General features: G+C 35.1%; 1 protein-coding gene across 1 annotated transcript in view; it reads left to right on the top strand.

Moving 5' to 3' along the window:
* Positions 1–12,145, top strand: part of TLL1 (tolloid-like 1) — a 390,737-nt gene that overhangs the window by 161,381 nt on the left and 217,211 nt on the right. The window contains exon 2 of the mRNA XM_006864538.1: positions 8,329–8,439. Coding sequence (XP_006864600.1) covers positions 8,329–8,439 — 111 coding nt within the window. The remainder of the gene's footprint in view (positions 1–8,328; positions 8,440–12,145) is intronic.

Here is a 12,145-nt window from a genome sequence, read left to right as displayed (position 1 = left end):
ACTTAACCTATGCAAACCTGCCTAATTGTTTTCCCATCCACCTTGTTCTTCCATTTCTTGTGTATTGCCCCCCTCCCTAGCACCCATACTACCCTGTGTCTATTCCCTACCCTATGCTATACATTCCCCTCTCTCCCCTCACCCCACCCCCTACATCCCAGTAATCAGCAAAGAATCCACCCTCCCTTCAGTATGGGATATTTTTCTTAGTCTTTTACACTAGTGATCCTATGCAGTATTTCTCCTTTTGTGACTGACTAATTTCACTCAACAATCTTCTGAGGCGTGACATTTCCACTTGAAAGGACAAGTAGACCAGACTGGAGCTGCTAGAAGAACTGAAGATACTTCTTGAAAGAAAGACTGACAGGAAAAGTAGAAAATAATAATGGCAGTCCAACTATGATTACAAGATAAAGGTTCACCCGTGTTAAGTGGTGGCTTGCAGCATCCTTGTTATTCTTCAAGGTAGCATAATGTCCTATTGTGTTTATGTACCACAGTTTGTTTATCCATTCTTCAGATGATGGGCATTTAGGCTGTCTCCATCTTTTTGCTATTGTAAATAGTGCTGCTATAAACATTGGTGTGCATATATCTTCTTGTGTTATGGCTCGTTTTTCTTGTGGGTAAAAACCAAGTAGAGGAATTTCTGGATCATAAGGTATTTCTATTTCCAACCTTCTGAGGAAGCGTCATATTGCTTTCTAGAGAGTTTGGACCATTTTGCAACCCCACCAGCAATGCAGGAGCATCCCAGTCTCTCCACATACTCGCCAGCATTTATTGGCCTCTACTTTTTTGATCTTTGCTGTTATTGCTGGTGTGAGATAATGTCTCATTGTTGTTATGATTTGCATATCTCTAATCGCTAGTGATCGTGAACATTTCTTCATATGTTTGTTGGCTGCCTGGATCTCCTGCTTGATGAAGGGTCTGTTCATGTCCTGTGCCCATTTTTTAATTGGGTTATTTGTCTTTTTCTTGTAGAGGTTTTGTAGTTTCCTATATATTTTAGAAATCAGTTCCTTGTCTGATGTGTCATTGCAAAAGGTTTTCCCCATTCTGTGGGTTCCCTTTTCTCTTCTGGTGAAGTCTTTTGATGCACATAAGTTTTAATTTTTAGTATGTCCCACTCATCTATTTTGTCTACTTTTATTTGTGTAGTTTTCAAAATATTTGGTAGTCTGTCTATTCCTTGAATTAGAAACCTTAAAATGTATCCCTATTTTTTTCATTGATGGCCTTCATAATTCTGGGATTCACATTTAGGTCTGTAATCCATGCTTGGTTTTTTTGTATAAAGTATGAGGTAAAGGTCTTGTTTCAATCTTTTGCATACCGCTTTCCAGTTCTGCCAGCACCATCTGTTGAAGAAACTATCACCTCCCCATGTGACATATTTAGGTACTTTGTCAAAAATCAGTTGGCTGTATATGGAAGGGTTAATTTCTCATTCTTGATTCTGTTCCATTGATCAATGTATCTTTCATTATACCAGTACCAAGCTGTTTTGACCACTGTAGCCGTGTAATAAAATTTGAAGTCAGAGAGTGAGAGATTTCCAAACGTATTCTTCTTCTTAAGCAGTGCTTTGCTTATCCTGGCTCTTTTTCTTTCTGATATTTTCTGCTTTCTGCCAAGATCCATCAGACATCAGCAATGATATCCCTTGTTCAACAATCTCTTCTGAATCTGCCTTGAACCTCTGGAAGTTCTCTGTCAATGTATGTTTGCAGCTGTTTCTGTATTACCTTTAGTAAAACTTTACTTGCATGGGATATCCAAGTGGGATTGACTGATGATTTTTGCATTCCATTGGGTCACCTCTCTTTGGAATGTACACAAAGATGGATCTCTTTCACTCAGTGGGTCAGAAAGTTGTCTTCCAAATTTCTTGGCATAAAAGATTGAGTGCCTTCTGTGCTGCATCACTTTCTTGAAAGATTTCAATTTTTATCCCATCAATTCCTGGTGCTTTGTTCTTTGCCAGTTCCTTCAATGCACTTTGGATTTCTTCCTTTAGTATCATTGGCTCTTGATCATATGCTACCTCTTGAAATGGTTGAACATCAGCCATTTCCTTTTGGTACAGTATTTGTGTGTATTCCTTCCATCATCTTTTGTGCTTTCTTTATCATTCAATAATTTTCCCAGAGAATCTTTCAATAATGAAAGTCGAGTTTTGGATTTGTTCTTCAGTTCCTCCAGCTTAAGAAATACTAAGTGTTTTCTTCCTTTTTGGTTTTCTGACTCTAGATCTTTGCATTTTTGTTGTAATATTTGGCTTTATCTTCTCGAGCTGACCTTTGAAATTTTCTTTTCGGCTCTTGGACCTCCTCATTTCTTCCATTTGCTTTAGCTTCTCTATGCTGGAGAGCAAGTTTCAGTGTCTCTTCTGACATTCATTTTGACCTTTTCCTGCTTTCTTGTCTTCTTAATGACTTTTCGCTTTCTTCATGTATGACTTTATTGGTGTCATCCCACAACTCCTATTGTCTTTGGTCTTTAATGTTTAATGTATGAAGTCTGTTCTTCAGATGATCTCTAAATTCAGCTAGGATATATTTTGGTTCTCATGGACTTGTTTTCTTTTCTTCAGCTTCAGTTTGAATTTGCATATCAGTAATTGATGGTCAGTTCCACAGTCTGCCCCTGGCCTTGTTTTCACTGATGATATGGAGGTTTTCCATCATCTCTTTCTGTAGTTGTAGTCAATTTGATTTCTGTGTATTCCATCTGGTGATGTCCATGTGTATAGTCGTCTCTTATGTATTTAGACAGGTATCAAATACCTGTCTAAAGAAGATATTTGAAATGAACAAATCATTGGTTTTGCAGAATTCTTTCATGTGATCTCCACCATCCTTTCTATAACCAAGGCCATATTTTCCTACTACCGATCCTTCCTCTTTGCTCTCAATCTTTTCATTCCAATCACCAGTAATGATCAATACATCTTGTTTGCATGTTTGATCAATTTCAGATTGAAGAAGTTTATAGAATTCTTATATTTCATCCTTACTGGCTTTATTGGTTGGTGTGCAAATTTGAATAATAATGGTATTTACTGGTCTTCCCTTTAGGTGCATGGTTATTATCTTATCACAGACAACGTTGTACCTCATGACTTATCTGGATATGTTCTTTTTGACGATGACTGCAATACCATTCCTCTTCATTTCCAGCATAGTAGATCATGTGGTTTTCAGATTCACAATGGCCAATACCATCCCTTTAGCTCACTAATGCCTATCGATGTTTATGTGTTCCATTTCATTTTTTACAACTTCCAGTTTCCTAGATTCTTACTTCATATATTTCATGTTCCAATTTCAATTGATTTTTACTGCTTTATCTGTTCATTTTGAGTTGTGCCTCACCATTAAATGAAGGTACCATGGGCTTTTATCCCACGGGCTTTACTCCATTCGCGTCAACTCTACTTTGAAGAGGCAGCTCTTCCCTAGTTGCATTTTGAGTGTTTTTCAACCTGAGGGACTCATTTTTCAGCACTCTGTCTTACAGTGTTTCTCTGCTATTCATAAGATTTTCACTGACTAAATGTTTGTAAGTAGTCTGTCTTTGTTTGGAAGCTCAATTGAAACCTGTTTACCATGGTTGATCCTAATGTGCATTCATAATCATAAAAAACTACTATGAGTATGATTTTAATGTCCTCTTTCAGCTTCTTGACTTCAAAGCTTCCTGATAGATTTCAAGATGCCACTGTTGATTGTTTTGCTATACCTCAGGATTTATTTAATTTTTGTCCTGTTTTGTTTTTAAACTCTGTTTCCCTCTCCACACCCCTTGTTCTGGTCTTTTCCCTATTAAACGCACTTCATGGCTAGCTTTGGCCTGAGAGTATCTGTTTGCAAGCATGGCAAAAGAACCCACTAGTGGAGGTGGTGGTGGGGTATCCATTTGCTCAGGCACCCCTCTAGTCACCATAATGGAGGTGCACAATCAGTGGGGGGCCAATGAACCGATACCAAAAAAAAAAAGAAAAAAGAAAATCAGAACAAAGCAAAATCGAGAAAGTGTATTATCCACCTTTCTTCTGAGATTCCTGTGATGTTATTCTGTTGTGGGTCTGCTCTCCCACTTGGTCTTGCTGTTTGGTCTCGCCCAAGTTTTCGTTGCTGGGCTGCCTAGCTCGACAGATTCTAACATACGTGATTTCTTACTTTTGCTACAAGTTCCACTAGCTATAAGCCTTCAAACTTTTAAAATATTTCTACCTATGTGGTTCAGAGTTTTGGAGCTCTTCCCTGAACTCGCTTCACGTAGTATTCTGTGGTATTGCTGAAGACAAACTTCACTACACCTCTACCATATCTTCCATCAAGCCTCGCCTCTGATTTCCATCCTCTTTTGACCCTAATAATTCAAATAACTTGTACATACTGTCATGGCACTTGAACCTGTCCTCAGAACTATATCATCTACCTCATTCCTCTGAATTCTGATCTGACTAATTTATATCTCTGTTTTAAATGGGGCAAATGAATTGTAATTCATGCTTTTAAAATTATTTTCTTAAAATGTTTTGTTTATGAAAAGCAAATTTAACAAAATACTGAAAAATAAAATTCAAAGTTGTTTTTAGAATTGCAGATATCTCTTCAAAATTAAGTAACAAAGTATGTTACATGCTAATACAAATGCAATTCCTCATTAATATAAATTGTTATGGCCCCATTTCCTATACTAATGCATAAGCAGACTATTTAAGTGCCATGCAGTCCTTTAGACTCATTGTGGTTGTTGTTGATAAATGCATGGAGCAGGTTCTGACTCATGGAGTTTGCAAGGAGAGAATTCATGCATTTAATATTATGTGATTGGTTAAGAATTGTAAAATGTCAACTTTTTTTCTCTTGGTAACATCAAGATTTAAAGTTGTATGTAGTCTACAGTATTGCATCAATTCTGAATTTAATTGAATTGACTTATTCACTCACAATTGCCAACTCTCAATGAAAATTTCCATTTTCTCTTGAATCAAATCATGGCATATTGAAAACTGGCAAGCTATTATGAAGCTATTAGTTTAGGAAAAGATAATGATAAATAAAATGGGCGTATATGTTCTATAGGGAGCACAGCGGTTCCATAGAATAAGCACAGGAATGCAAACCACAAGGTTGAAACCCATTAGCCACTCTGTGGGAGAAAGATTCAGCTTTCTTCTGCAAAGATTTAAAAAAACTCAGAAACCCTATACAGGGCCTCTGAGTCAAAACTGATTCAGGGACACTTAACAACCAACTCATCGTCACTTAACAACAACACCAACATGTCCGTTAGAGTTGTTTTGTCTCCTTTTTGGTATCAGGAGCCTCCTGTCTTTTTTTCTCCTGGAGGTAATGTTTTTGCTTTGTGAAGTGATATATCTTTGGACTGTTGATCTGTATTGGATATAAACCATCAAGGCAGGATTCCTACTGAATATCAAAAGTCATTACAGGAAAATAAAATCTAAAATATATTTGTGTTTCATTTTATTACTATAATATTTTTATTATGTAAGATCTAGTACTACTGACAGACCCAGCTTTGTGTAGTTGAATGTTTCAGTTTTAAAGTGAACCAGTTCATTCAGAGAAGAGTAGATGTTTTTCTAACAGATTAAAAAAAAAACTAATGAAGGATGCCAATGACATTTTTTTTTTTTTTGTAATAGTTGGGAGCTTTTTGAACATGTAGCATCTGAGGCCCAACTGAAACAAACTCTTCTGTGATTCTTATGCAAATTAATGTTTGAGAAGGATTCTTTTAGTGTCTGTATTATCAAAATTAAAAAAAGAAATATATTCATTTTCAAGGGGGTAGAGTTTTTGTTGAATGTCAACCAGTCAATTCTGACTCATAGCAACCCTGCATAGGGTTTCTAAGGAGCAGCTGGTGAGTTTGTCACAAGTATTTTCTCTAGGATGGACTGAAAGTGTACATTTTGCAAGAGTAGCAGTTGTTTATTTTTTGTGATTCCTTTTTGAAGACAGAAACTCCTGGAGGGTTAGTGTCTATAACCAGAGCTATTTGAATATTAAATATATACGTTGTTGTGGTTGAGTGCTGTTGAGTCAGTTCCGACCCATAGTGACTTGATATATGGAATCTGAGGCGCGACTAGTGAGCTTGAACTGCCAACCTTGTGATTCAAACCAAATTTGCAGACTAGGACATTAACCCACAGCACAACATAGAGGTTTTAAATAACTATCATATTTGCATTTCCAGTACACATATCTTATTACCTTGTAAAATGCAATATAAAATATATGAAAACCAAAACGCTAACATACATATAATTGATTGACAAAATATTCTAGACAGGCCATCTCTTTCTTGGAAAGTATGGCTTTAGGGACTTTGGTGCATCGGTGGTGTCAATGTTTTGAAATTTATTTAAATCTGGATTAAATTTCAAGGTTTCTGAGGGGCAACTAGTTGGTTTGAACCACTAACCTTGTAGTTAACAGTCCAGTGCTTTTCCTACTGCAGCACACAGGACTCCTCAGCTTGCAGTAGTTGCCAACAATCTTTGGTGTTGCTGGGCTTGCAGATGCATTTGTCTCCATTGTCACACAGTGTCTTCCCCATATGTGTTAGTCTCTGTGTGATTTTAATCAGTTGGTATTTATTGCTAGATTTTTTGTTAGTTTTTCCACCAGGGTTTCTTTCAAAGTGCCCCTGGGTAAACCCAGACTTTCAGCCTTTCATTTACCTCAAGTGGAGTCCTGATGTGGCGCTGTGGGTTAGTTAATGCACTAGACTGTAAGGTAGGTTTGAACCCCAGGGTCAGTGGTTCAAACTCAGTAGCTGCTCCTCAGATACCCTACAGGGTCGTTCTGAGTCAGAAGTTAATGACAGTACTTAATGACAACAATAGGTCAATATGAGTTAGAACATACTCGCTGACTAGATGACACTTAACAGCAACAACAGTAGTTCATTAGGAGTCCAGGTATAGCACTGTTGGATAAGTATTGGACTGCTAACCACAAAGTCAGCAATTCAAACCCACAAGCCATTCCTTGAAAACTCTATACAAGATCACTGTGAGTCTGAACCAACTCAAAGATACTTAACAATACCTCATTACAATTTTTACCTCCCAGAGATTACTTTGTATCTTTATAAAATGCCACTAAGAATGGATTAGGTGTAGGACCCACTCTAACCTTTATAAGGTGGCATACTGGTTTACAATGGACTACTAACCACAAAGTCAGCAGTTTGAATCTACCAGCTGCTCTGTGTGAGAAAGAAGTGGCTTTCTGCTCCAGTAAAAATTTCTAGTCTCTGAAACCCTACATGGGGTGTCTATGAGTCTGAATTGACTGGATGGCATTGTGTTTTCTAACCTTTATGTTACCTCATCAGCATAACCAAAGGCATCTACTTTAGTGACAGGTCCCAATTCATAGCAGACTTCATAAGAGAAATTCACATGCTAGTTGTAAATGAACACTCCATTGTTTCACCATCATTTATAGAACTTTGCTTTATTAAATAGTATTAAGAGGTAAACACAGGGTAGAAGTATATTTAGAGAGTTTTTAGGTTTTAGGATAATGATTTTGAGAGTTCTGAAAAATATGGGTCATGTACTATTTATTATAAAGATCAAAGACCTGAGACATAGTAGTTTCCTAAATAAATGTTGATATTAATTTTGATAGTTATGTTCACATTTTATTGAGATTTACAAGCAATGTCATCTTTAGAAAAGTATCTCCATATAAATATTTGGAAATGTGGCAGGATGCATTGCTACAATAGCATAATATTAGGTTGTCTTATTTGTACCTTGCTTGGTAACGTTATCATTAACACTTGGTTTAATTGTTAACATTATTCTTTCTACTCTGTTGGTATGGCTCTGCTGAATGTCACAAATACACAGACAGATTTCTGTTTATTATAGATTAGTGCCTGGTGACTCTTCCTTACAACCCATTGTAAGTCAGCAACTATGTCATCAAAAGGAGGTCTGCTGGGACAGTAGGTAGTGTTTGATTGCTAAGCAAAAGGTTGGCAATTCATATCTACCACCTGTTCCTTGGGAGAAACATGGGCAGTGAAGGAAAGTACACTTCTCTTTTCAAAAATACCAAAGGTGGTGAAAGATGTCATGACACTGCTAGATGACTAATCTTTATACTGTAAAGGTCAAATCCAGTTATAATCAGGTATAATCTAAAATATCTATGAATATATCACATTCCCATATTTTTAGCAATGTTTTTCTGATTATTAATATTTGCATGGATTTCCTTTTTTAAAGTTTTACATGTTGATTAAACTTTTCTTTTTTAGCTGTGTTTTGGGGTGATATTGCCTTAGATGATGAAGAATTAAATATCTTTCAAATTGATAGAACAATTGACCTTACACAGAATCCCTTTGGAAAACTTGGGCATACCACAGGTATGTTTGATTATTTAAGTATTTGTTCATGTTGGAGTAAATGTGCTCTCAAAATGCTGTAGTCATTTTTAATGTCCTAATGATAAGCATTGATATCTTGGACACAAATTGACATGTTTAGAAAATTAGACCTTGTTGATAGTTTTACTTTTATTTAATTAATTAAATGAACACTATACTATGAACTTTGTACCATTGTTGTTGTTGTTGTTAAATGCCATAGAGTTGGTTTCAATGTATAGTGGCCCTATATAGGGTTTTTGAGGAGTGTTTGGTTGGTTTGAACTGCTGACCTTGTGGTTAGCAATCCAGTGCTTACCATGTTTAAATGTGTTATAGATGCTAATTTTTGAATCCTTAGAAAATTAAGCAGCTTATTTTCATGCAACTAGGAAGTGATTGAGCCAGGACCACAGTCAATTCTGAGAAAGCTAAAATTACATGCTCTTGAGTATTATATTCCATTGCCCCATTCAGATATTGAATTACAAAATGCAAATTATTTTTAGAACAATTATATACAATCTTACCTAGAAAAACTATATCTTTCTATTAATCTACTAATTGTTTTAGAAAACCCAGAAGATAGTTTTCATTTCATCTGTTTTGAACATGATAAAGTTATACCTGTGTGAGACATAATATTTAAAAGATTACAGAATTCTCATTTTTATGTTTTTGGGTTTTTTAAATACTTTATGTTACACTGGTAAAATGTTTATTCTATTTAGAGTAAAATGGCATGTTTAACATTTCTTTTTCCAGTTGTAATTAAAGAAAATCAATTTGATGTCATGGTTTTTGAACTTATTGTACCCTCCTCCACAGAGGTGCTATTTTTATTTTTATAATTCCTTTCTGGTACACAGCAGACACATATATTAGATACTTGAGACTTTTTTATTGTGAATGAATCCCCCTTTCTTTTGTTTGCTCAACTTAAGGATTCTTAGTGGAACTGTGGGTTAAGTATTGTGCTGCTTTATTTAATGGTTGGCAATTAAAATCCACCAGCCTCTCTATGGGAGAAAGATGAGGCTGTCTGCTGTTGTAAAGGTTTGCACTCTCAGAAAACACTTCATAGGATCAGAATCAACTAGATGGCAGTGGCTTTTGCCCAATTTACTATTATAATCAACTGTATTGTGACAAATGCCAAACAGAAAAGTTGAAAGGACAATGCAAGAAATACCAATCCAGAGTTATTACCATATTCCCTCTCTCTTTGTATATGCATGTATAAATATGTTGTTGCTAAGTGCCATGGAGTCTGTTCCGACTTATGGTTTCCGAGGCTGTAAATCTTTACGGGAGCAGAAAGCCTCATCTTTCTCACACAGAACAGCTGGTAGTTTCGAACTGCTGACCTTGCGGTTTGCAGCCTGATTCATAACTACTACCAGAGCTCCTTATATATGAGTATATGTGTGTATAAAAGAACATTGTCACATTAATTGCACACAACACAACACTTTAACATTAAACAGATTAGCATGAACTTTCTAAGAATAAGGATATTTTTCTATCTAACAAATATGGTGTGGTGCTGTAGGACAAACACTGGACTGCTAAACACAAGGTCGGCAGTTTAAGTCTATCAACTGCTCCTTGGAAAATCTATACTGATTCTCTCTGAGTCAGAAGTCAACTTGCTGGCACTTAAGGACAGCAGCAACCTGTGAAAAAGTAAAAATAATAAGCCTAGGAATTTAAAAATAATAACATCTAGAGTTTTTCAAATATTATGCTTTGTCTTGTGTTTTATATAGCGAGTGTCCTGAAATGTAGGAAAATGCTTGTTTTACAATATAAGCATAAATTAGTGCATTCCTGTAGAATGTGCTTATTAGCTGACTGTACAGATGTTGTCTCACATTTAACACTGCCATGGAAGCAATATATTCTGGATGATAGTGCAATTATGTAGCTCAGCATAACCTACATGCATCAAAAACTGCATTTTGAGTTTTTATTTAAAAAAAAAAAAGACTTATTTAGCTTCCAGCTCTTCTCATCTCTTTAGTCATCCCAACCTTATTACTATAGTGGTGGTCATTTTTCTGTGATTGAAAATGTTTTAATGCATTTATTTTACTTTGTCATTTCATGTATGGTTAAACTTCAAAATTGTAATAACTTGAAGAAAAAAATACTGCTAATTTAGAGATACAGAATAATGTATGTTATTCAGTTAGTCAACAAAACATTATTTTAAATATATATGTGAAGTGTGAATAAACTTAAATGTTCAATAGTAATTGTACTGTTCTGGTGAATTTAAAAAAACATAATAGAGATAGAGATAGAGATAGAGAGATAGATAGATAGATAGCGTACTGGTTACAAATCGGGCTGCGAGCTGCAAGGTCAGCAGTTCAAAACTACCAGCCGCTCCACAGGAGAAAGATGAGGCGGTCTGCTCCCGTAAAGATTTACAGCCTCGGAAACCCTGTGTAGGGTCGCTATGAGTCGGAACCGACTCCATGGCACATAACAACAACAACAACAATAGATAGATAGATGTAGATTTTTTTCCCATGCTCTCTCTTTTGTCTTTCTTGTAAACTTGTTTGTACTGACTTAGCTATATTTCTCATGTCCTTATTTTAAAATTATATCTGTAGCCTTTGCCATAAATATCTATTTATATAATTTATATTTAAATTTTCTTTTAATACATTTGGGAAATAACCACTTGTTTCATGAAGTTTCTTTTTGTTCTATTACAATGACTGCCTACAGAAATATTTTATTTCAATTGTTATGAAAATTACTAGAAATTTTATTATTATAAACATTTTTGTCATTGACAGTTGTAAAGTCGTTTTTTTTCCATTCTCCTCTTTATAATTATTTTAATTTTAAGTATATTTCATTTGTCTCATGGAGAATGAAAAAAATGCCTTCTTATAAATGTTATTGTATGCATTTAGACCTATCTAGTATAAAATGTAGTTGTTACTTAATGATCATATTTTAAAGCATCCATGGATTCCATACTTTGAAAGTGTATCTTGTAATTGCCTAGGAATGAAGGCATTTAAGTATTACCTCATCTCTCTAAAATGTTAAATGAAAAAATTTCAAAAATTTTTTCTCAAGGGACATGGCAAAAATGAGACCATGTAATACAAATAATTAAGCAGATTGTTAAGTCACTGAAAAAGAACTCTAAGTTATGTGCCTTATAAGGACTTATTTGATTTTTCCTTCAAGAGGCTTATAAGGCAGTAGTTTTTATTACTGTTTATATTTATTTAGGTCCAGTCAAAATAATTAATAATAATTGTAAAGGATGAGGAATAGTGGAAGGAAATCTTTCAAAATCTGAGTATAGTTCATGGTCTTCATAGATTACTTGATGTCTTTCATTATCTTAGTCCAAAGATGCTCATAAGCCACAGACAGAATTTTTGGTACAAATTCATCTGCACTGTCCTAATACCAGTAGACATTATATTTTGTATTTGCTCACTGATATCTATTTGTTATTTGTCAATCAGAATTCAAGGAGACAAAGAAAATGCAACAGAAATAGGGTAGCATTTTATTGAAACCCATGTAATTGGAATCAAAGGACTTCCATTATAGCTAAATAGTTTCTTTTCAGACTTATGGCAAGAAATTACCTTTTTTAGTCTTTGTTATGAGAAGATATACTTTCTAGTTTGTTTGTTTTTTAACCTTTTCTTTTGGTTTTGAGCTA

The sequence above is a fragment of the Chrysochloris asiatica genome, unplaced genomic scaffold (assembly GCF_000296735.1).
Source record: "Chrysochloris asiatica unplaced genomic scaffold, ChrAsi1.0 scaffold00066, whole genome shotgun sequence".
NCBI classification, from domain to species: Eukaryota; Metazoa; Chordata; class Mammalia; order Afrosoricida; family Chrysochloridae; genus Chrysochloris; species Chrysochloris asiatica.
Note: the sequence above shows the minus strand (reverse complement) of the source record. Positions and strands in the feature narration are given on the sequence as shown.